The sequence below is a fragment of the Mustela nivalis genome (assembly GCF_964662115.1).
Source record: "Mustela nivalis genome assembly, chromosome: 2".
NCBI classification, from domain to species: Eukaryota; Metazoa; Chordata; class Mammalia; order Carnivora; family Mustelidae; genus Mustela; species Mustela nivalis.
The window spans coordinates 147,636,653-147,662,596 of record NC_139021.1 but is presented as its reverse complement, the minus strand read 5'-3'; the positions used below and the strand labels follow the sequence as shown (position 1 = coordinate 147,662,596).

At 49.5% G+C, this 25,944-nt stretch overlaps 1 protein-coding gene across 1 annotated transcript in view; it reads right to left on the bottom strand.

Annotated features, from left to right (window-relative positions):
• CHAT (choline O-acetyltransferase) overlaps positions 1–25,944 on the bottom strand; it is a 48,105-nt gene continuing 22,161 nt past the window's right edge. Inside the window, exons 8-15 of the mRNA XM_082722563.1 lie at positions 17,774–17,943; positions 15,236–15,336; positions 14,197–14,325; positions 11,517–11,639; positions 8,567–8,708; positions 8,377–8,439; positions 2,055–2,192; positions 1–304 (exon numbers count right to left, since the gene is read on the bottom strand). Of these exons, the coding sequence (XP_082578689.1) occupies positions 35–304; positions 2,055–2,192; positions 8,377–8,439; positions 8,567–8,708; positions 11,517–11,639; positions 14,197–14,325; positions 15,236–15,336; positions 17,774–17,943 (1,136 nt within the window). The 3' untranslated portion in view covers positions 1–34. The remainder of the gene's footprint in view (positions 305–2,054; positions 2,193–8,376; positions 8,440–8,566; positions 8,709–11,516; positions 11,640–14,196; positions 14,326–15,235; positions 15,337–17,773; positions 17,944–25,944) is intronic.

Here is a 25,944-nt window from a genome sequence, read left to right as displayed (position 1 = left end):
CTGGGTTTGGGGAGCTGAAACCGAGAAGCAGGAGTCAAGGTTGGTGCCCCTGAATGGGCCTTGTTGCTTTTTCTTGTGGCGCCAGTGGCTTGCCCCCTGTAGACTGTGGCGGACTACACAGGTCCCTCATTTCAAGGAGGCTTTCTTCCACTGCTTTCGCAAACTTGGTAGAAGAGGTTTCCTTGCAGCCATGAAAGCTGGAGATGCAGAAAAGGATATTCTCTGGCTGGGGGTTGTAGCAGGCCCCGTAGCCATCCGGCACCACGGGACCATAGCAGCAAAACATCTCCATGGTTGTGGGCACCTGGAGGAGAGGACAGGTCAGAAGCCACTGGTCTGAAAAGTAACCTGTGACCTTGCTAGAATACAGGGTGTTTCAGCAACCCTGAGGCTTCAACGGGATATTTACTTCTCCATTTTCCACCTGGGTGTTTGACTGAATTAACCAAATGATCCAATAGCTTCAGCATGGATGGCTACAGCCAGAGTCATAAAAACAAACCCATCTAACTGCACGATATGGAAAGAAGAGGGTCCATAAGCCACTCCCTGGTGGGAAATCTGCTCAACTTATGAAGTCAAAATCTCCCAGAGTGACCTGTGCTGGGTCTCAGGCTGAGTCTCCCCTTCACCTTGGGGGCTTTATGAGGCACCGAGGCAATCAGGGTAATTTCCTCAATGGCACCCTGGTGGCACCCCATAGTTAGATGGCTTCCCAGAGGGAGTAATTTATGAACGGAAGGAAATCTGGCCTGTCTTCTCTGTCGATTTTCCCCACATCCTTAATTACTGTCAGTATTGCCTGGCTGGTCTGCTTTTCTCCCCATAGCCCCCTGCCATGTGCAATTACCCAGCACTGGGCATTTCAGAGACTGCCATCGACTGGCGTTTTAGTTAGGCACCTAACACATTTTGAATTCAGAGCGCTGAGGTTTTGTAATTAGGACACAAATCAGGAAAATGTGTCTCCGAAGGCATTCCCGCCATACATGTTCATTGTCAGTTGGGAGAAAGAAAAAACACCAAGCCTCTCCCCCCGCCCCCAAATTCATTGTCTTAGCTGGTCATAGGGGGAAAACTAGAACACATTCTCGGGGAGTTGCAGGCTTGGGATTGTTTTTAAACCCAAGGTTTTAGGCGCTGTGTAGTCAGGCCTTCAGAAGTGACACCGGCCGTTTTAATGGGGCAGAACAAACCATTAGTCTTGCTAATAGAGTCACCTTATTGTCAGATAAATTTGCCGTGCAACAGCTGAAGGCCGTAAAACCGTTCCAAAGCACTTTTTGGCCCATGGATAGTTTCCTGAAGAATTTATGTTGTTGTGGCCTGCCCTCGCTGATTCGCGTCTGCGAGCTCACCGCTGTCATGACAGAATCAAATTACTGAGTGGGCTTTTATCCTCAAACACAACTTGATCAGCCCCTCTCATTGCCCATGTCCAGCCTTTAGCAGATGAAGCGGAGTCTTAGTCAACTGACATTTGGGAGTCCTTTTCTTTCCCAAACTGCTGTCCTTCTCCAGTAGACTGTATTCTGTCTTTGTCACAGTGGTCCTCCAACAGAACAGGCTTGGGAGATGTTGGGCTGGCCACTGATCGTCTGCAGTTGGTCTCATAGCACTTTACCATAATGACCGTGACCTGTTTGGAGTGCCTGTTCCACGCCAGCCACTGGGCTAGGCTTTCTACCCAAACTGTTGCTTCTAGCTGAACCGGGACTTGGCTCTAGACCTGTTGGGCTTCAGAGCCTGTGGCTGTCATGGTGGAACACCACCCCACAGGTAACAGATGAAATGCTGGTAAGCTCAGGGCTAGAGCACCAGTTCCCATTCAGGACACCTCTGCTAGGGTGGCATCCATGATTACAACCACTAAGTGGGGAAACCAGTACTCTGAGCATTTAGGTCACTTTGCCAAAGGGCATGCAGCCTGTGAGAAGCTCCTCTGGGACTTGTCTGACTCTAGCCAGTGGGCTGGAGTCACTGGTTTATGCTAACTGGCCTTTTAGAAAGCTCATTTACACTAAATGGCCCCTTGGGTGACAGCCACACCGTACCTGGCTGGTTGAGAGGACGAACCGGTTGCTGGTCAGATATGTTTCATCTGTGAACATCTCGGGCAGCTCCTTGCATGTGTCCCGAGCTAGCTCCCGCAGCGCCAGCAAGTGGTTGTCGATGGCCATCCCTGTTATGGCCTGGGTAGTTGGGGGCAAAGAACAGGAAATGAGACAGGGGCTCCCAAACCCTCCCCCTTCTCTAGTCCACAATGCCGATGGCCATTGCAAGAGTCCTGGCTTATGCTGACCTGGTGCTTGCTGTGGACAACGTGTGTGGGTGGCCGCCCAGGGCTGACCACTCTACCGCTCAGCTGGTGTTCCTCAGATCCTTCCTACATGCACAGGGCGAGTCTGGCGCAGGCTGGGTTCTAATGTGAGCATGCCTGAGTTAAAGGTCTGTGAGTCTGAGTATCCCCTGCTTCTCAACCCCAGCATGGTCATTGCCGACACACTGCATATGACCCCTCTAATTGGAAAGGGGTGGGCTGGGCATCTCTAGTACTTTCTTGAATAGGGGAGGAGACTGGGGGGGCAGGGATGGGTGCTGGGTCCTGTTGGGGCATGGAGAGTGGTGCCCCAGGCTATCACTGGGCAGACACTCACTGCAACAAACACTTTATCCCCCAGCCAGAGTCCAAGGAATGAGGGATAGAGGACATTAAGGCCTGTTCTTAAATCTTGGTTGCTATTTCATGGGCTCAGGATCGGTTCAAATAAACTGGATTTATAGCCTAAGAAATCATTCTGAGACAGGAACTAGACATCTTAGAGGCTCAGCTAATGTTTACAAGGGGAAAGCTTGTTGAATGAAGAAAGATTTTTTTTTCCTTTTTATTACAAGATACTTGAACTCTTATCAAAGGTTAAGATCAGAGCAGTGGGGACTCTAGGATGTCTATGTAGGCAGAGCTTGGAGGTGGTCTGGCTGGAAGTGGGGCGGTGGGGTCTGCATACTCATTTCATCTCCTCCCCACTTGAGGCTGCATATGTAGCATGCACACTGGTTTTACTTGGATTACATGTTCATTTGGGGTTAATTTTAGGAGTGGTGGAGACTTGGGGGCCGTCTCTGACCTATAGTAGTGCGTTCACATTGGGTTAAGTGTAAATCTTGGGAGGTTCACACTTAGGTAAGATGGCTGCTTAGCTGTTAAAGCCCCAGATAGGAGGAAACGTCCATCAAAATGAACTTCGTTCAAGTTTACAAGGCACGTTTTGGGATTTGACAGCTGTTCTTTTTCAGTGAAGAATGAATGAATAAAGATGAGTCAGAGGCTCCAGTCTCTTCAGATCCACCTAATTATAGGCTGGAAAGATGTTATATAACCACAGCTCACTTTGGACATGCCCCGCTAGGACAGAGGGGAAGGACTCTGAGCCCATCTATGCAGTGAGTGTGCTACTGGTTCCTCTGTCAAATCGCAGACTCGTGTAGACCTGTGGAAGCCGCTGCTCTGTGCGGCAGCCAGCCTCCGGTCCTCACCCCCTCCAGCTCACAGCAGCAACCAAGGCTGACTGAACGGAGTGTTTGGATTAAGGCCACGAGTCATCATGAGTAACACGATTCATCGTTCAATCTTTCATCCATTCGGGGAAACTTACTTGAGCTCCCACTATGTGCCCAAGGCTGCTGGGCACTGGGGATGTGCATGCTGTGAAGGGAGAGCCTAAGGTGCTGTGAGAGTTTGTGTGGGAGGGTCTGGACCACGACGACTCCTTCACTGGGATGTCCTTTCTCGCTACCGTGGCCCAATACAGCTGCCACAGAGCTGTAGCTCTCCTTGCTGCTTCCCCCTGACCCTGACCCAGCACCACACAGCCAGCCAGGCTCCAGATTCACCACAACAGATTTTCATAGTTCTCCCCTTCCCAAGCCCCTCTGTTTTATTTAGCTGTTCCCAACAACATAAAATAGTTAACAGAGCTGAACCCTAGAGCCATGCTTTAGAGGATATTTTTCTAAATCTTCCATAAATTATTACCAAAGCTATATATTTATATAGCTTAAAACCCCGGAGAAGCTGAAGGCGTCTGTCTCTTTGCCAGGTCTGATTCCCACTCCACAGAGGCAACCAATTTGGCTATTTAATTGTCTTAGTTCTAAATAACAGTCTTAGAATGCATTCACTACCTTTTTCAGCTTTATCTATGTCTTCGTGCGATAGAAGACGAACCTTTGGCTCTTTCATATTCCTGCTCCCCAGACAGTCTTCCATTCTCCCATCCTCTCAATAAAGCTACTTTTAACTCCTCACTGTCTGATCAGGAGTCAGTGCTGACATGATTTAAATTATACAAGTATTCCCATCTGAGTCTCAGGCTGTATTATGATCAGATTTACTTTCTTATTCATCTTTTGTTTTCCTTGGAATGGACAGTTTTTTAATGATTGAATTATGGTTTTCCCCATTTGCTTAGCTTTCTAGAGATCTATAACTAATTGATTCCTAAACTCTCAGCCAGAAGTGTAAAACTTTTCTTAGTACAGTCAACTAAATCAGATAATTTATCAATTTCATTCCATCTCTCACTTCTTGCTTCTCTATTTTTTAAAAATGATTTTATTTATTTATTTGACAGAGAGAGCGAGTGAGCGAGAGCACAAGCTGGGGGAGTGATTGGCAAGGGAGCCCAAGGTGGGACTTGATCTCAGAACCCTGGGGTCATGACCTGAGCCAAAGGCAGATGCTTAACTGACTGAACCACCCAGGTGCCCCCTCTTCTGGCTTCTCTATGGGCTGATTGTTTCTGTGTCTGCTAAACAGCTGTCAACTTGGGACCTCCTTTTACTGTCACCATCTTTCTCACTTTCTTGTGCTGAATCTTCTGATTGTTGGAGCCTATGATGTCTTTTATGTTTTATCTCTTACTTTAGTAGTCTAAATCCTCCAGTAGTTTGACAAGAAAGAAAGCTTAAAAAGTAAAGCTTTTGAGAACTTATCTGTCTGAAGATGTCTTTCTTTTGTCTACAAAGTTGATCATAGTTTAGCTGGGTATGAAAAATACATTAAAAATAATTTCCCCTCAGAATTTGAAGGCATTGCTCCATTATCTTCCACCTTCTAGTGATATTGTTGAGAAGTTCAATTGCACTTTTATTCCAGATCTTCGTATTTTTTCCCCCTCTCTCCCACTGAGATTTTACGATCTTCTCTTTGATCTTTGTGTCGTGAAATTTCCTTGGTATGAATCTTTTCATCTCTCATGCAAATACATGGTGGGCTCTCCCAATAAGAAAGTTCACATCCTTCAAGTCTGAGAAGTTTTCCTGAATTATTTTGTTGTTGTTCCCCTTTACCACCATTTTCTCTTTCTGGATATGTATTACTTGGGATATTATTTCTCACATAATGAGCATTTTTTCTGTCCCATATTTCATTTCTTGTTTTGTTGATATTTGGGGAAGATTATTTCAGCTTTATCTCCTAATCCTTCCATTGCATTTTTTCTACCATATTTCCCCCAGAATTATTTTTATTGCCCCAAGAAGATTTTTTTTCAGTTTTGTGTTCTTATTAATGGATGCAATAAATTCATTATCTTTCAGAGGACCTCAATTACTGTTTTAAAACATGTTCTCCTGCTTCTGCATTGCTTTCATTTCTTTGAAGTTTCTCTTAACTTATTTTTAAAAATTAACCAAAAATTTAAAAATTACACAAAAACATTTCTACTGGCTTTTGTGTCTTATGTTAGTGGCTTTCCTCAATGTCTGATGATTAATGGCTACTTACTTATATTTCAGAATAAAGCACTGAAAGAATGATAAGAAGATACAAGGGTAAGCCTGTGCTTGCCCTCTGGTAGCCTTCACTGGGAGGTGAGCTGGCTGGGCTCTTTCTCTGGGCACCCCAGCCATCAGTATCTGTGAATTTCTTCTCTTGGCCTGGTCAGTTTCACCACAGAGAAATTCTATAATCTCATTCTTGGAGAGACTTGGTAATAAAAGTACTTCCCAATGAACCTGGAGCTGAGTAGGTAGACTTTGATTAATTGCCATGTTTAATCTGATTAACCCTCCCTGAGCTCTACCTGGTGTCCCCAGATCTAGAGTCTTCTGTCTTCAGCTTCTCCAGAGGCTAAGCTTCTAGCTTACCATTGAGAAAGGGTAGTCACCTAACTGCATGGGATGGTGGAAAGGAACTGAGGGTCTGATTCTTTCTTATAGAAATAATCAGCCAACCCTCTTCTTTTCAGCCCTACACACACCTGTACTTCTGGTGGGTGCCTCCAATGCCTGAGCCATTCTGTGATTACAATTCATTGGGTTCCTGGGTCTCCCTTACTGTTCGCCTGGGTTTTAGCTTCCCCTGGTTTGCTAAGTCACTGGCCATCTGTTCTATTTTCTAATGTGAAAACTTTGCTGTTCCTTTTTTTCTCACTCTCTTTGCCTAGTATACTCATGGCTTAAAAAAGAAAAAAACTGCCTTTGCTGATATTTCTGAGGATTTCAGAGGGAGTAACAGTAAACCCTGTGTCTACCATGGCTAAGCAGAAGTTGGTGTCTACCTCTTCAATCCGCTGCCCATGCCCTATGTCAGTCCTTAGCTCAGCTCTACCTAAATATTATATAGGTTCCTAATTAGTGTCACTGAATGTTGGCAGACCACCCATGCTCCAACCAGTCCTCCTTCTACCTGGCCACTGGAATAAACTTTGTGACTGAAAAATCCCACCTCATAAGCTCTCCTGTGCCTCTGTCCTTCGCAAACATACACTGAACTATTTGCCTTTCCTCCAATGTGTCTTATTCTCTCAAGATTCTTTACCTTTGCACGTACTCTTCCTTTCTGGGACCATTTTTCCCTTCTATGTCCGCCTGACAAGCATCCCTTCATCCTTCAAGTCTTATATCAAGCACCACTTCTTCTGGGAAGTCTTCCTGGCTTTCCCAAGATGAGGAACTAGCTTGCCCCTCCATGCTCTCTCCTACTTCCTGAGGACCCTTTTCACATGAGATGAGATTTATCATTTAAGGGATTTTCCTCTCAGCTACTCAGTAAACTCACTAAGGACAGGGGTTGTGGACTTCACCTTTTATTTCCTCCCACCCAGCACCTTGTCTGGCATTAAGCAAGAAGACCAAAAATACCCAATGAATACATGAGTGTGAGCTGGATTTTCCCCAAACAGAATGAACATTTAACTCTTCAGATGAATTCAGGACCTGGTAACTCAGTGGAAAGAAGTCTACATTGGCTCATTCTAAAACCCAAATAAGCATTGTACTTGCTTTCAAGTATATGGAGTGAAATTTGGTCAAGCCCTTTTCACAGGATCTATGCTCCTTCAAAGACTGTATCAGAATAAATTTCAACTGATATATTGATCACCTGTCCAAGTAGTAGCTTATTCTCTGTTATTTATATGCAAATGATGGCTCTGCCATGCTAGAAAATAAACGACTTCCTTAAACTAAGAGAACATTTCCTTTAGAATTTTGATTTAGGGACTCCTGGGTGGCTCAGTCGGTTAAGCAACTGCTCTCGGCTCAGGTCATGATCCTGGAGTCCCAGGATCGAGTCCCACGTCAGGCTCCCTGCTCAGTGAGGAGTCTGCTTCTCCCTCTGACCTCTCCCCTCTCGTGTTCTCTCTCTCTCATTCCTCTCTCTCTCTCATATAAATAAATAAAATCTTAACAAAAAAAATTTTTTTTTGACTTGGGGTACCTGGGTGGCCGAGTGGGTTAAGCATCTTACTCTAGATTTCAGCTTTGGTCATGATCTCAGGGTCATGAGATGGAGCCTTATGCCAGGTTCCACGCTGAACATGGACCCTGCTTAAGATTCTCTCCCTCCCTCTCCCTCTCCCTCTGTCCCTCCTCCCCTGCTGTCTCTCTTAAAAAAAAAAAAAAAGTAAAAATAAATAAAATTTTGATTTCACTATTAATTTTCAGCAAAAACGTTTTACTCATAGGCAATATAAATAGAAAATAAGAAAGCAAAAGCAGTACCATCCCACCAGCAGTCATACAAGGTGCCCAAGCCACCACAGTGTGCCAGGCTTGGCCGCCATCTCTCACATTTGACTTTTCTTGTTGTATAAACTGTAAAGTACTATACGTATTTGGTGCTATTATTACCATTATTGTTCTTTCAGAGATCATTCATGGTATTCTTGTAAAATCCAAGTGAAAATGAGTGCTGTGTTACCCAGGTACTAAAAATAAGAAAAAGGCTGAGAGGCATGGCATCAGCCAAGCCACTGAGTGGCTGGTGGCTCGGCTCTCACACAGGTCCTGTGCTGTGGCCCGGTGCCTGCAGGACCAGCTTTTGGGCCCACGGTCATGAGTTCCCCCGAGAAGAGGCACCATGTCACTCACCATGACTGTGTACTCTGTCTGGGCTCGGATGGCATCCTTCAGAAGCAGCAGCTTCTCTGAATCCTGTCAACAGACCAGAGATGGGGCTTGAAGGGCTACTCAGGGACCAGCAAGTGAAAGGAGCTGGCTGTCCCCGAGACCTGGCCAACAGGAGGCTCCCGGGGGACTCCTCAGGCGGAGCAGGACTTACTGGCACGGCAGCCTTGTGGTCAGTGACGGCCTTCACAAAACTCAGCGCCTCCGGAGTGGCTGAGCGAATGTTGTCCACGCGGCCCTCCTGGAACCGGCGAATGGACGCGCTCTCGTAGGTGGCCACGAGTCTCCTGTGGAGCCTGCAGAAGATGGAAGATGAATGGCAAACGCTGTCACCGTCTGAGGAAACCATAAATGCTGGAAGAAAAATAGCATCTGCAGGCTTTATGTTTACAGCCCTGACTACTGGGCACAGTATTTCATTTTAATGTTAATAGAATTCTCGGGGAGATTTCCCAAAGATGAGTGTCGGGGAGTCGCTAATAGGAAGAGCTGTGTACGCCTTCATCCACCAGTGACACTGTGTGGATATAAAATAGAGAAGTGACGGGTAACTTTTCAAAAAACCTCCATCTGGTGGGAAACCTAGAATTTTCTTCGAGACCTGATGAGTGTTTGATTAATAGCACAGAATGGAATAACTATGTGATTAATCATTCATATCCTTGAGGGAATCCTGTTTTATTTAGAACAATTCAAGTATGACCTATGGATTGAGGCAGGGAGGAGGCTGAAGCCCAGGCCTGCCTGTCCAGGGGCAGCTGAGTTTCCAACAGACCCACGGGCGCCATGGCTGTGCCTCTCCCGGCCCCAGCCAGGCAAAGTCCTTTCATTAGGCACACGAACCAAGTGAGCACTCCGAGGCTTGCACATCTGGCTGGCACATGTCTTTCTCACCGGTCAGCAAAGTCTTTGGTGTTGGAGGAGGTGGGGAGGAGGAAGACACAGAATCACAGAGGGGCCTTGATAAGGGGACACAAGTCATGGGCCTGCATGCTGGCTTTGTCAGAGCGTGTATCTCCTGTGCTGAGGGAGCTCTACTAAGAGGAAGGCCAAGTCTGATTCAGCACAGGGCTTGGCGTTGTAACTTGGTGAGAAGGTGAATAAACTTTCTGGACACTTCTGTCTCATTACCCCAGGTAGGAAGGACTCTGACAGTGAGCTCATTTCCCTGGCAGCAGATACCATGTCCAACACAAAAGTAGAAGCCATCACTGGCTAGTCACTGACCAACCCCCATCTAGACATCTTCTAGGCTTTGCTGAATCTAGGGGCAGAGTAAAAACATTTTTTTTGGTTATGGCTTAGACTCTGAAGAATGTTCTCCATGGGAAGCAGATCCTATTTTGGTTGTTCACTGAGCCCAGCAGCCTCCGGCCATGTCCACTCCTGGCCACATCCAGTGCCACAAGGATCAGTTGAGGATAGAGGAGGCTGTGCGCAGGGCTGGCCAGTCCCTCCTAGCTCTCGAACTGAAATGCTCCCTGTCTTATGGCCCATCTCAGCCACCTGCCAGTATCAGAATGGCGACAGTGGTTCAGAACACCAGGTCCTTCCACGGCTCAGTGTCAGCGAGGTCTCTGTGTCCTCACGATGAGCACAGACCTCACGTGGGATGACGTCAGCCTTCCCCATGGAGTCAGTGCCCAGAGTGGCTGAAGACATTTCCTCTCCCTGTGGGTTATGGCCCCTTGCGAGGACACTAGGATCTGGGATGCTGTGTCCACAGGAGAGCTGTCTGCTCATTAGTGAGACCTCCTTCCCCTGGCCTTACTGCAAGGTCACTTTATGTCCCCTGCTCCCCCTGTATATTGCAAAGTAAAAGCAGATACTGGTGGGGTTCTGTGCCAGTTGCTTTGGGAACACTGGAACCAACAGGAGCCAGCCTTGTCTTGAGGTTGGTCTACTTTGCATTTTAGTTTAGCCTCCTATAAAAGACCCATTGGCCTCCCTGCCCTGTTCTCAACCCTTGCTCTCTACTTTCTCTCCTTCCCCAACACAGAGCTACCACGAGATTTCTCTAAACCCGACCTGACTGTGCCACCCCCAGTTAATACTCCCGTAGTGTCTTCTCACGTCTGTGACTCAGCCCTTGAGGCCTACTCTGGGCCAGGTGTGTGAGACATGCAGAGTGTCAGGCTTGGGGGAGATAGTCTAGAAAACAAAACTGACAAATCAATGAACAAGGCAGCCCACATGAACAATGACTGCCATGAAAGAGAACACAATATGATAGGCTGGAGAGCTGGATGGTGAAGGGGTCTGAGGTGGCTACTTGAGGTAAGGGGGTCAGGGAAGGCCTCTGAGGGCAGACACCTGGGCAGAGACCTGGGTGGAGGGGAGGAGCAGGCGTGTGAAGAGGGGTGGTGGCAGGAGGCTAGGGTGCGAGACACAGGGGGAGCAAAGGGCCAGAGGCCGGAGAGAGCTTGGGAGGAGGGGCCCAGGAGAGGCGAGTTCACAAGAAGCCTTTCAAAACCTGGACTTTGTTCTAAACATGGTGGGAAGCCATGGGGAGGGTTCACGGTGGTAAGTGATGGAAGCTGATTTGCATATTTCAAAGTTGATGATTTGTGAAGATGGGAGTGGGAAGCAGAGCCCCCGGGGAGCTTGCTGCCGCTGTGCAAGCACGAGATGATCAGGGAGGGGCCGGCGGCCATGGAGATGGAAGACGGGGTAGGTCTGAGAGACCTCTGGAGGACGGACATAAGGGTGTCCCGGGTGGGAGAGGAGAGACAGGGACGAACCAAGGATGAGTTTGCATTCTTGGACGGGACACATGGAGGGGGTGCTGGCTGCATGTCCTTATCAAGGAAGAGGGCAGAGCTATAGGGGCCCACGTGAGGGCAGGAGGAGGAGCAGCCCCTGGGCCTTTGCTCAGGCAACTTCCTGACTATGATGTCCTTCCTTCTCATTTCTGAGATTGGATTCAGACTCTGAATCCCGGTTCAGGCGGCTCCTATTTTTCTGAAGCCTGCCCTGCTCCTCCCAGCTTCTCAGCCCACAGAAAGTCATTCTTACCTCCAGGATGCTTCTAGACTCCAGAGTCTAGAGCAGCTTGTCGGGCAGCCCACCTGGGCCGAGTTGTTCCGCTGTCAGACTTTGCTTACCTGTAGAAGGCCAGCTGGAGGGCCACCTGGATGAAAGCATCAGGACTGCATTTCTGCTTCTTAATGAATGTTTTCCCAAAGATGTCAAACTTATACACAATGAAGTCAAGATTCTTTACTATTCTGTGGGAGAAAAGAAGAGGCCCTATTGCATGCAAAACAGAATGCACAGACTACGAAGTCTAACTGAGTGGCTCAAGCTTGGTCTACGACCCAGGACTCTGGAGGTGGAGGACATGGTCCTTGCCCACTGGGAACGCATCGGGTGTCAGAGACAGGACTTGACATGAGGAAGTGGCAGAGGGCCTGTCAGACCAGGGTTCCCTGAGCTGAAGGGGAGGCTTGGCCCGGGTAGGGCAGTGGCCCTGTTCTGGTGGTCGGGGAGGGGACCTGGCTGCAGGGAAGGGCATGGGGCATGGGGGCAAGAGACATTTGCATGCGCAGGGACAACACTGCCCACAAACAAAACCCTGGAGCCCATTGCCTGCAGAAGTGGGCCTGAAAGAAGCCATTCATCTGACCTGTTTAAGAATGCGTGTCCCACAACCTCAGATTCTTCTGGCACCCTGGCCATTCTCCCAGACCTGGCACACGGCCTTTGCCCAAGGAAAAACCCGTTTCTCCGATGGCTGGAAGCCATGTCTCCTCACAGAGACTCCTCTCTGTTGTGCTATGAGAAGAAATGCCTGGGGCCTCCCTGGGGGTCCCGGTCACCAGAGCGAGGGCTGCTCGACTGTAAACCCATCTTACCCAGAAATGATTGCTGAGCCTCCTGTGACACACCCGGCTCTTTACTGCCCACGAGCCATGGTCAGAGTAACGGGTAGATTCTCTGACTCTACACTGAGACCTTTGAGCATTCATCCCCTCACCAGTATGGACCAGTACCCTCCTTCACAATGAGCTCAGGGTCTGGGCTGATTGTCCACTGCAGCAATGTCTGGCGGGGTCCACACGGTCTGTCCACAGGCTGTATGTGAATGCAGAGCCCTGGGGAGGCAACCTGCACCCTCCAGTCACGCTGCTGCAGGCCTCAGATGCTCTCTGCCTTCTTGCCTCGCAGTGGGGCTGTGCCAGATTCTGGGGACCAGGGTCCAGTCAGTTAGCCAGCTGTCTCTCGACAGGCTGAGTGCATGGTCACACAGTCACCTGGAAGTCTGTTGCTTGGGCCCTGCCCACTCAGACCCTGTTCCCTTCCGTAGGCAGCTCGGAACCCTTGAGGCTCCTCCTGCTTTCCCACACTCAGACCTCTCCTGGCTCCCCACCTCTGGAAAGAGAATTTGGAGGCACCACTCAGATCTCTGAAAGTGAGTGGGCACCTTTCTCCACCCAAGGATGTCAGCCCACCAACTCACTGGCTCTCCTAGAGGCCTGCTTATCCCAAGAACAGCCCCTACAGTTGAGCTCTCAGCATCTTTTGTGGATGAACACCCGAGGCCTCTTCTACTCTCCCGCGTCAGCCAGTCAGCCCCCAGAGCAGCTTGTGGTGGACTCGTCCTCCCTCCCCTCCAAGCTTGGCCATGATCTGTCCTGCTCACTGCATCTTCCTCACTGGCTCCCTGAAACCCCTGCTCCAAACCCTCCGAGGGCTCCTCCCCACTGCACAACAGCATCCAGACCCCATAACACAAGAACAGCAAAGCTCTTCAAAATGTGACCTCAACTTCCCTTTAGTGCCTCAGTTCTGGCCGTTCTCTCACTTGCTGGTTTCCAAACCAGCCTACATCTTCTATAAATCTTCTATGTACAAGCTCAAACAAGCTGCCTTTCTGCCTCTTCTCCAGCTGCCTGCACCACGAACTCCTATCCATCCTTCAAGACTCATTGTTGCAAAGCCCTTCCACGATCTCCTGGTAGAATTCCACTGCTGTGTCCTCTGTGGGTTCAGGCCTGTATGCCTTTCTCCAGTTTGGGCACTTGCGTCACACATGTTTTGGTCTGGGGGTCTACTTCCTCCACTGAAGTGTGGATGGCAGGCTCCATGGCATATTCATTTATGTGTCCGCAGCCTTTCCACGTACTGGCACATTCATATGTTTGATGAATGAATGAATGAATGAATGAATGAATAATGCTCACTTACTGAATGAGGGAATGAAAAACCAAGGGGCCGATTTAGTTGCCAGCCTGCAGCTCCCTCCACAACTTGGCACTGCGCCAGTGCGGGGTTGGGGGACACAGAGACCCACCCCCATCCCAGCCCTCCTGCCTGTGTCCCGTTAGGGACGGAACTGCCTCTCTCCCCTTGGGGAGAAAGGTCCCCTTGTCACATTGTAGTGTAAATTCAAGCAAATTGAAGTAGCTTGGATTCAAATGACCTATTCAAACCAGTTGTTTATTACTCCCCCCCCACCAGCCAAAGCAGAGGGATAATCCCCCCCCCCCCCCACTCAGCTCAGTCAGGTGAAACCTGTGAAAAAATAGCTCCATGTTTGCATTTTATGGAAATGATGGAGACTTGAGCAAGGTTATTTCCCCAAGAGTTATAACTCCCCTTTAGTTTGACTACATTTCCCTGAAGGGGTGGGCCGGGGGCGGAGGCGGGGGGCGGGGAGGCAGAAGAGCTGGGGTCTTTGGAAACTTCCAAGGGGCCTCATCGTCCTGGGCAGAGGGGGTTGGGGTGAGAGTGGACACGGGGTGACACCAGAGCATCGCCCTAAAAGAGGCTTGGGCTTTGTACCGTTGAAGTTTTTCCGCTGACGAGGCTAAGAGGCCTTGGATTTCCGGGGAGCACTTCCAACGCAGCCTCCTGGGGGCTGGGAGCTCGCTGACAGAGTCTGCTCGGACCAGCTTCTTGCTGCTCTTCACCCTGCAGGCACAGACAGGTGATGGCCTGCGGCCCTGGGAGCTGAGGACTGCGGGCAGCTAGCCTCGCCCTCTGTGGGCATCCTAGCTGCTGGAGCCTCAGGGGGTGTGAGTTGCCCTGGGCCCACTGCACAGATGAACAGACTGACGCTCAGTCCCCAAAGCCACCCAAACAAGCACGTGGCAGAGCCTGGATTCCCGCCAGTTCCGCCCGACTCCAGAGCCCATTTCTTTTCACGTTCTTCCGCTCCACTAACACTTGGGAAACACTCGGAGAGAAACTGAAGAAGCAAACTGTGTTGTTTGTTTGTGAGGGTTGCTTTGGGCTTTTAGGGATTCTAAAGAGCTCCCAAATCATGTAAGAGATTTAGAACTTTGATTCAGGGAGAAGATTCTGGAGGGACAGAAGGAGCAAACCGTGAATGGAGGAAGGAACTCGGTGTGTTTAAGGGATAGGCAAGCACTCAGTCCGGCCAGCCCGGAAGCTAGGGAGAGAGGTCCAGCTCCCAGGGGTGGAAGGAAGTACAGCTCAGAGACCTCCCCCCGTCCCCTCTGTTGGGTCAACAGTCGGCATAGGCCTGACTCGGAACAAGCACTAGATATTGGTCTGGGTTCCTTGGGCCAAAGCAGATGTTCCTTTTTGGCTAAGAATTCTTGGCCAAGCTTCTCCTGATGCCCAGCCTGCCCCCACTGTCCGTGGCAGATAAAGTGTCTGAGCTCAAGCTGGTTTCTGAATCCATCCTTCGCTAAGACACTTTCCAGACTAATGCAGCCCCCCGGTGGCCACCCAAATTTTTCATGGCCGAGCCGGGCCTCGCCTTGGCAGTCTGGTGTTGGCTCCCGTAGCTGCGGCGGGGGGTAGGGAGGTGAGGGGATGGCGGCGGGGGGGGTGGGGAGGATGTGCCCAGACTCACATGTGCTTGAGCAGATGCTCCGTGCACTGCACCAGGACGATTCCATCAAACGGGGAGTGCTCGCACACGACGCCGCATGTGCCATCGCGGCCCACCACGAACTGCAATAAGGAGGGAGAGAAGTGAGCGGACCTCAGGTAGGGTCTACATCTCAAATTAGTCCCTGGGCTCCAGGCTGGGTCTCCCTGGCCTCTCCGGAGCGGGGGGCTGAGAGGGGGACCCTCCTCCAAGGACACAAAAGCACATAATGTCCCAAAAGGAATGCTGTATGAAATTGCCATGACCTGAGAATATGGGGGCCTCGAGACAGCTCTATTAGGTGACCTCCTTCCCAGAAATGCTCTGGGCAGTGAGGGTAGAGCCCAAGGTTCCCCAGTTGAAGCAGTCCAGTGATTCCTAAAAGTCCACCCTGAAGCCCTGCATTCTTTCCTTAGGTCATGGGCAAGTTCCTTTGGCTTCTGTTAAGCCCTGTGTTCCCCCACCCCATCGCACAGTGTGCAACAGGGCCACAATCCTGTACAGCTTCGTGAGAGTATGGGTCTAAATGGAGCCTGTGTGTTTGCCCCCCCCTGGTTTCTTCCCAGGATCTAGACCCATGTCTACCCCCTAGTAGGTGCTCAACACTTCTGTTGAATGAGTGAAAGAAAGGTAACGATCCGGTTTGGATCGTGGGCAGATCCTAGGGAGAAATAGTTGTCTCTGGGTGGGAGTGAAGGAAAGGTGTTCTAAGGGTGTTCCATGAACCGCTGTCTGGGCTTCGAGTCAGGGACCAGGGTTCCAGGTCTGCCACAGCCACCTGCCAGCTGGGAGACCTTCAACAGGATATTTTAGCTCCTGGCTTCAGTTTGCTACCATTGAAAATGGATCCAATAAAGCCCAGTTCACAGGATGGCTAGGAGGATCAGAGAGAAGGATTAGGAAAGGTCCCCAGGGACTGTAAGGAGTTTGCTAAAGCTGTACTTAGCTGACGTGGACAAAGGACATGCTCGGCATGTACAGAGGTGCTGGGAAAAAAGAATGAGAAGAATGAGATTTGACTGTTGACATGTAACCCAGATGAGGTGAGGCTGCCCACAGCCCGGCTCAGCACAGCATCCCATCTGGTCTCCCATCCACAAGCAAGCAAACAAACAATTATTGACAGTTTTCTGATGCCCTTCTGGGGCACTATAACACATGTGAGCCGACTCTCCTCCTGTCTTCCGCCAGCCCTCACCTAGAGCCAGTGGCCCGAATCTCTACTCCCATTCTTCCATCAACCTCCCCACAGAGTCTTTCTCAAAACTCATCCCTTGCAGTCTTTTCTTTTCTCCCTAGTGTCCTCTGCTTCTCTGTCTCCTGCTTCCTTCTAGCTCTTGATCGCTCAGCTCAGGTCCCTGGAGCCTGTTTGGCTTCTCCAGGTCATCTGATCATCTGTCTTGCCCGTGAACAGCACCCAGCGGTGGGCACAATCACCCCTGTGGGGCAGGAGGAGAAGACTGTGCCCACTTGTGCATTAATGCTTTTCTGTCCTTGCCACTTAAACAAAAGGGAGGAAAACAGTGCCTTTTTAAAACCACTACCAAGGCTTCCTACGTTTCTGGTCCCCTACATCCATTATATCATTACATTCCCACAGCTGCTCCATGAAAGATTACAAGCCATTAGCACCACTGGTGGAGGCTAAAACGGCCAGCGCAGCAGCAAGTGAACTCATCAGAAACAGCAGAATCAATATGCAAACCAATAAAAAGGATAACCTGCCGAACGCAGAGGCCAGAGAAAGAGAAAAATGAAATGTTGCCCATCAATGCTTATCTGTGGGAGCCGATGTTAGCACAAAGCATAGCGATCGCTGGCTATTTAATATGGTCATTGTGAAAGTGGGGTGGGGGGCTTTAAAAACAAACAAGGATCGATTCAGGATTGACACACCAGAGAGAAAAGGCTGGAGAAACAGGAATGAATGGGCCCAAACTCGAACTTCATCTGCACCTGCATGAGCGTTTCTCTCCGGGCTAAAGTGAGCATCTTTTTTCAGGGTTGATGTCACGTGAATAAAAAACATAGGAATTGCATTATTTCATTTTATGGCTTTTCTTCTGTGGAGATGCTGGGCTGTCTGTCCTACCTCTCAGAGTTGGAGGGAGGTATGTCGAAACAGTCAGACAAGAGTGATGGAGATTCAGAAAAACTGGCACTTCCGGGCATCAGCCATGATTCTTGCTGGATGCATTGAAGTTATGTTCAGGGGGCCCCCGGGACACCCCACCTTACAGTGTGTGCTTGGAGAGTGGGAGTGAGCTCCAGGTCTGACCCCGAGGTCCTGCACACCTGGCCCAGGCTGTAGGAAGGTTGGGAGTTGGAGCTGGGTTTGGTCACTGGCTCTAGGGAAGGGGTGTGGCCAGTCCCAGGGGCTGACACCAGTGGCACATTTCCAGTGCCTTCGGCTCCCCCGGCCCCAGACGTGGCATCCTGGGCAGCACAGGCCAGCGTGTGAGCCCGGCAGGTGTGCGCATCTGCTGGCTCGGCCCTGGCTCTGCCGCTGGGGAGGCTCACCTGCAGGGATTTGTCATACCAGCGGTTCGCCCCATTCTTGCTGCAGCCTCCGCCGTGAAGCAGCTGAAGAGCCCTGTTGGTGTCGCTGAGCTCCACGCCCGCCGGGGCATCCAGGCACACAAGACAGATGCAGCGTTCAATCATATCCAGTGCATCCCGGTTGGTGGAGTCTGCAGGCCGGGCAAATAAGGCCTTAATCCCTATCCTCCGGACCCCAGGTCTGAGGTCCCCTCTGCGGAGCCCCATGCGCCACAGGCAGACACACATGGACACCCAGCCCTTGAGCCAGTCCTGACTCCTCTCCCGACTCCAGTGGGTGGGCCGTGGTGGTCAGCTAGACTCTCCTGAGCTCCTGTGCTAATCCCAGCAACCGGCTCCCACTCAGGGGTCTGCAGGAGTCCCACCGACACTCCAGCTCTGGCCAGATATGCCTTCAGACAGGTGGTCATTGGAACTGCCCACCAGGATGAAGGGGGTTCATGCGGGGCCTTCTCCATGGACATTAGACCAGCCTCAGACCAGCCTTGCCAGGGGAGGAGCCCCAATTCCTGCATCAAACAGTACCCTGCCCCCCCCCACTGTGCTGCTTGAGAGCCACATCTGGCCCATAGGTCTGTTTGTTTTTTCCAAACTAAAATTCTCAAACATTAGTTGCTGAACATTAAAAACCTGTCAATTTCACATGAAAAGCTTCAGGGAATCAAGGTGTTGCTGTCTCTGCCCCTCCCTGCCTCAGCGGTTATTTCAATGAAGAGCGCAGATGGAAGGGCCAGGCGGTCTGCCCTGAAGCCATACCCCGGTGAGCCCACTGAGGCCAATTCAGGCATGTGGAACTCGTCAGGACAAATAGGCTAGAAGGCACTGAGTTGTGCAGGAGACGTGTCACCAAGGCAGCCTGATTGCTCCGTGGGGGACATTGGGCATAAGGCTCTTCCCCAAACAGAGCTGGGTCAGCTGGATGGGCTCTCCCCGCACAGCCCCCTCCATTGCCACCACATCCTCTATCCAGACTTTTGGGCTGGAAAGCTGTAACAGGATGAGGGACAGGGTTACCTCTCCCCCCAAGCCCCAGAGTATCCTGTGCATGGAAGATGGGGTGCAAAGTATTTGGAGGCAAAGGGACACTGTGGGGCAGAGGCTGCTAGCTGTGTAGGGCAATATCCATTCTTCCTTTAGACACAGAGTGCCTGGTTTTAGCTTGGCACATGGAGGACCAGAACTAAAGGTGCGTTGCCCAGCCTCACTTACAGTTAGAGGAGAACCCACATTTAATTCTGCCAATAAAATTTAGAAACCCTATATGAGAGCTTCCAAGAGACTTCTTTAAAGGTAACCAGCATGTGCTCTTTGCCCCTCTTCCCACCCTCTTCTATCTACTGCTCGGAGCGCTGGTGTGATGGCTGGACCTCTAGCCTCCTTTTCGGATCATATGGCTGTGCACCACACCCTTGCAGTGATGGAAGAATCCTAGCCACTACGTATCAGCTCTGATGGCTTACTTCTGGTATACAAGAGAGAAAGAGAGACCTCTGTTTTCTTTAAACCACTATTATTTTGGGTTTTCTGTCATATGAGGCCAAATCTAATCTTAACTTATACCATGTAGTGAGTTTGGGTTCACCTTCTCACACTGTAAGAATCAGCTGGAGCTGAGAAACCGTACCCTTGTTTTACCATAGTCCTCTCATTCATTCAGCCCCCTTGGTTCCTGTAGGTATTGAAATCCAAGGTCCCTGTCCAGGAGGTGTTTGTCAGAGAGAAACATTCTGCGGGCTAAGGAGCCCCTGCACAAGATGACAGTCCCTGTTCCTTTTTGCCCCATCAAGACAGGCAGTGGGGCAGGTTCTGGTCCTGAGTGCTGGCCCTTCTATTTCCTGTAGTCAGTCCAAGCCCAGGCACACATACCTCTCTGCTCCTGCCCTTTCCCTCACTACTGGGATCCCACTTACTGCTGAGTCAGAGCCCCTGGTTCTGGAGGTTTCTCTTCTTCTGGAGCCTCAAGCCAAAAATTATGCCCATCACCTCTCATAGCCACCTGAAATCTGCTTTCCTGAAGTCCAGAGAATGTGTGGGAGCCAGTGTGGTCTCCGTTTACCAGCCAGGTCCTGCCTGTGGGTTGAAGCCAGGCACAATGGGACCTTCCCTAGTCAGTGGGAGGCTGAGTCCATACACAGTCTGACGTTGCCAGTGGGAGCCTGCCCTTCCCTTTGTCCAGCTAGGGACCCAGGGGTCCTGTATGTTCCTCCCTGCTCTTGGCCTCACCTTGACCCTCCCTGGGACATGTGGTGACTTCCCTCTTCCAGTGCAATCAGCCTTGAGTGGAGAAGTCCCCAAGAATCTCCCCTGGTCCTCCTCAACATAAGATAGGCACACGGATGCTAAGGTCACCTGTGACGATCACTGCTCTGCCCATGTGATTTCTCCAGCTCATGAGAGGCGTCTGTATACAGTTTCACGGAAGACAGTCTCCAGTATCCACCCATCCCCTTCCTCCCACTTCTTGCAAATCCCTCTCACAGCAAGCCTTCCAGTCTGAGAAGCAGAATGAGCAGCAAGCCAGCCCATCCTTGGGTCATCTTTTCCCCACTTCCTGTGTAGAATGAGGGTTTGGAGAGTACCATGCTTTCAGGACCCCTCTTGATCCCGAAAAGGCCAGGATGACTCCTTATCTTTTGCATGGCTTCTTGGGCTTTCCTGGACTCTGATCATCTCCAAGACTTTCGGTCATGCCCTGAAGATCTAGATGTAAAGGTAACCCAGTTGAAGCTCTGGGGAAATTCCCCTTCCCTCCGCCCCTGAAGGGTGCGGCAGTCACTGTGTTACCATCTTCAACCTGAAATGACTTCTATGAGGTTGAGTTTAAACATGGCCCTTTGGGCTCCGTGGCTTACCATGCTGCCCCTCGAGGGTCACATCCCCTGAATGCATAGGGTGTCTCCTGGATAGGGGACCTTCTCCTACTCTGCCTATCAGAGTTTCACTCATAAACCTCTCCCAAGCTCTCTGATCCTATTAATGCGGCTGGACCTAGGCCTGGCATGGGTGGCAACAGCCCAGACAGAGCGCCTGCCCTCCAGAACTCACACCCAGAGGATGGCGGCTGCTCCTCAGTGCAGACAAAGCACCGCTGCTCTGTTCACTAGGCTGGCCTCGTACAGTACCTGGGTCCAGGGCTAGACCCATCCCCTCTACACCTGTTGTCTCCTATGACATTGCGCATGCCCTTCCATACATGACCCAGCTACTGACTGCAGACTTCCCCATGCTTCAAGCAGTCAGTGCCAGTCCAACCCCAGAAGCTCTGACCTGGTCTCCTCCCCCATGTCTGGGAGCTCGCAGAGGGTGGAGGCTGGGTCTCCAGTGCAGGTGGGCACAGGAAAGTGTCCATGGCTGGCAGTGGACTCAAGTGTACATGGACAGGTGAGGCAGAGATCTGTGTATGCAGCTCAGAGAAGGAACCTGGAGGAGCCCAGCTGGCTTGAGGATCAGAAAACCACCACCTTTGGGGTATGGACCCTTATGGGATAGGGGAATGGTGAGAGGTTGGGAGGGATGGAGATAGGGAAGGGATTCCTTACCCTTTGCAAGGCTCCCAGTCCTGCCCCTGTCTGCTCTATAGAAGTCCCCACCTAAGGCTCTGGGCAGTGGTCCTGCCCTGTGTGCTGTTCTGGGGGTTCGTTTGGGATTCCAGGCTGACTGGTGACTTCAGAGCATGGGAAGGCCTTGGCCATACTGTGGTCAGATTCAAATAGGCAGAGAGGAAGGGGGGAAGCCTGTCAGGAGGGAGATAACAGTGCTGGAAAATGTTCTGAGGGCTGGGGTGCATACACCCAGGTTTGTGGGCGGAATGTGGGTGAGTGGGCCACCCCAGGCTGCAGTTCACCCCCAGATTGTAGGTGAAGGCGTGTAGGATTTAGGTGAGGCTGAAGAATGCAGTGAAGTGATGCTATTAGTGAACATTTGTTGAACACCTACTATGTGCCAGGCATAAACCTAAGTCCTCATACTAATGAACATGAGATAGGCGTTTTTATCATCCCTGTTCACAGAGATGCTAAATGTCTTGCCTAAGGTCATCCAGTAAACTGAGGGAGCTAGACTTGATCCCCAGCATGCAACCCCAGTGCCCAGGTTGGGAACAGATCATCAAGGGCTGTGAATGGCCTCATCTAGCAACAACAAGCAGCCGCCAAAGGATCTTGGATAGGAGTTGATGTGGTCAGAGCAGAGTCTAGGCTGCCTAGCAGCCTGGGGAGGGTGTTGGTCTGGAGGCCAGTTAAGGGACCATGGGTAGCCCCAGACCTACTCATCTAGGCCCTGTTGGCCATGTCTCAGTGAGCTCTGAAAGCCCAGGCTGGGCATCTGCCTATAGCAAAATTTCCTTAGAAACAACCTTAAGGCCAATGTGGAGTGGACAGGCCTGTCTAGCCAGGATGCTGGGGAGTAGGCCTAACACATCCTCGGGGCAAGAGAGAGGAGGCCTGGCACACTCCTTCCCAGATGGACAACATGAACCTGACAGCAAACAAGGATGGCTCCCTAGGTCTCAGTGCCCAGCCACCTCCAGGAAGAAGCACGGGACTCCTGGGGAGGGACTGAGCCATCACCATCACAGGCAGGTTGTGCAGGGCCCCAGAGCTCAGCGCCAACCTACAATACCCAGGTCCTGGCTCATTAGACAGGGCGAAATGGGAGCAGGACAGCCGAGCCGAGATGCCAGGTGGCCTTGCAAATGAACTCCCTGCATACGAGTAGCTGATCGGTCAAAGGCTGACAAGTTTATCGTGTAAGGCAGAAAATGAACTACACCCAAATTCATCCACCATGACTCTGGCCCCAGTGTAATGGAAACAGGGGGTGGGGGGCTGGAGGCACGCGGCAGGAGCCGTTTGTCTTGTGACATTCTCATCGAGCACATGGGGGCTCGTTTAATGTGGTAAATCAATCTTCCTCAAGGAGCCCTGCTTAATAGTGAGAAGTGGGAGGTGAGTAATAGGAGGAGCTTGCTCGGCCACCCACGCCTGGGGAGCTGACAGCTTCGGTGATGCAGAAATTCCAGAGACCACGAGGCCTTGGAGGACCTGGAGCTTCTGTTAGAGGCTGAAAGCTTATAGACTGTGACTAAGGTGAACAAGATGAAAGGAACAGAGCGCCTCTGTCTTTTGGAGGGCTCCAGAAATCAGGTGCTGCTCCCCAACACCTCTACCTGTGCGCGCGCGTGTGCGTGCACACACACACACACACACACACACACAGCTCTGTCTGGTACACTTGCCTTCTCTGGTCTATCCCCCTGGGAGGGAGATTGACTTAAGTAAGATTCCTATTTTCCTGCCTCACAAGGTCTGTGAAGATAGAACACTAGGCTCCTCTTCTGAGGCTTAGAGCTTTTCAACCTCTGTCAATCTCATCTGAGGATTTTTCTTCCTCAGAAAAAGGGATTGTATCTGCTTTTGGGATAGAACTCTGCCATCACGCATCCCATGTTCTTCTTTACTTTATGGCTTATAGAATAATCTTTATGCTCTCAGTTCCCAGTTTCCAGAGGCTATGGAAATTTCCACAAAAATATTTCTTGCCCAGTGAAACCTGCCTCTTGCAAATCAGAACAGCTTTTACTTGAGTTACAAAAGACTCACTCTCTCTTTTTAAAGATTTTTATTTATTTAACAGACAGAGATCACAAGTAGGCAGAGAGAGGTGGAAGCAGCTTCCCTGCTGAGCAAAGAGCCCGACCTGGGGCTCAATCCCCAGACCCTAGGATCATGACCTGAGCTGAAGGTAGAGGCTTTAACCCACTGAGCCAGCCAGGTGCCCCACAAAAGTCTCTTTAAAGAGCTCAAGAGGGAGGGTCTTCTGCTTCCAGGAAAATAAAGTGGAATTTTCCCTATTCCTTCCACTAAAAGTCCTGGACATTATATTTAAAACAAACATAAGAAGATTCTGAGAGATGGACAGAGAGGAGCTAGGGACCTCAGGACCCAAGGAACAACATGATGGTGAGTTCCTGGTATACTGGACTGAATTGTGTCCCCTCCACCCTGAAGTTCATATGTTGAAGCTTTAACCCTCAATATGACTATATTTAAAAATGAGGCATTTAAAGAGGTAATTAAGGTCTAATGAGTTCATAAGTGTGGAGTTCTAAACCAATATTACTATTATCCTTGTAAGAAGAAGAAGAGACACCAGCAATGTGTGCACACAGAGAAAAGACCACTGGAAGATGCAGTAAGACAGCGATTATCTGCAAGCCACAGAGAAAGACCTCAGGAGAAACTAACTCTGCCAGCAGCTTGACCTTGGACTTCTAGCTGCCAGAATGGTGAGAACTAAATTTCTGTTGGTTAAGCCACTCAGTCTGTGGGGTTTTGTTACGGTAGCCCTAAAAAATGATCACACTGGGTTTTCGGTTTTATGTAAAATTTCCCAGACTTAGAGCTCAAACAGCCAGTAACATAAAACACAAGCCAATGTAAACGAACAAACAAACAAAAAATCCAGCAAAACCTGCTTTCTTTAGTCAAAGGACCAGGGAAGAGAAAGACTAGCAACACAGGAAACCTTTAGATAATGACCTTCCTCCATGTCAGCAAAGGCAGAGTGGGGAGCCTAGACTTCTACCATAACCCATCTGTAATGAAGCATCTCAACCTCTGATGGGTCAGAGGAGACATGCTCTCAGGGAGAAGCTGGAACATTCATCTCCTTTGGATAGTAACCACCACCTCAATTCCTCCAGATGGCATCAATAGAGAACATGTGGGGACCTTGAATTCCCACTTTCACTACCAGTAATAAGAAGCATCCTCCCCTAGGTTGTCAATATAGGCCTCATGAGAAACCTGGACTTCTACCTCCACCCGGCTATAATAAGGTAGCACCCACCCTGCTCCTGCTGGAGTTTTGTCAGAAAGTCAGCTAGAACACAAATTTTAAATAACATCCAGAGTCTCATAACACATCCAGGTTTCAACAGAAAATCATTTATCACATCAAGAACCAGGAAAATCTCAACTTGAATGAAAAAAGACAGTGGATGCCCAACACTGATGTGACAGGAATGTTAGAATTAGGTGACAAATATTTTAAATATTTAAAATTAATCATTATAAAACTGAAAAATCTGTGGGACAAAAGATCTAACAGTCATATCACTGGAGTCCCAGAAGGACAGAAAAAAAGAGCAGATCAGGAAAGTACTCAGGGAAATAATGGCCCAAAGCTTTCTAAATTTGGCAAAAGACATAAACCTAAAGATTCAAGGTTAATTAAAATAAATCCACAGGATAAATTAAAATAAATCCACATCAAGACATTATCATAGTCAAACTTCTGAAAACTAAAGACAAAGGAAAAAATCTTAAAAGCAGAGAAAAAGAAATGATGCTTTATCTCTAGAGGAAAAAAACAATTCAAATTATGGTGTATTTCTCATCAGAAACCATGAAGGCTGACACAAACTTTTTCAAGTAGGGAGAGAAAAGAACTGTCAACCCAAAATTTTATATCTGGCAAAAATATCCCTCAGAAAAGAAAGGGAAATCAAACATTTTTAGATGAAGAAAAACTAAAAGAACTTATTCCCAGCAGACCTGCCCTAAAAGAAAAGCTAGAGGAATTTCCCCCTTCAAAAAAAGAAATTATATAAAGAAAGGAACATTGAAACATCAAGAAGGAAGAATAATAGAAAAAGTAAATATTTTAGTAAATAAATTTTCATTCTCTTCTTGAGTTTGTTTTATTTTTAAAGATTATTTATTTATTAGAGAGAGAGAGAGAGATCACAAGTAGGCAGAGAGGAAGGTAGAGGGGAAGGGGGAAGCAGGCTTCCTGATGAGCAGAGAGTCCGATGCAGGACTCGATCCCAGGACTCTGAGATCATGACCTGAGCCGAAGGCAGAGGCTTAACCGACTGAGCAACCCAGGGCCCCTCTTTTTGAGTTTTTAAAAATTATGTTTCACTGTTGAAATAAAACTGTAACACTGCCTGATGTGGCACTAAATTTATATTAGTGGAAATAATTAAGACAAGTATATTATAAACATGGGAGAGTAAAGGGATGTAAAGGGTGGTAAACTTTCTAAATTTCACTAGAACTGGCAAAATTTCAATAACTATAGACAGTGATAAATTATATATATAAAGTAATACCTATGGAAACCACTAG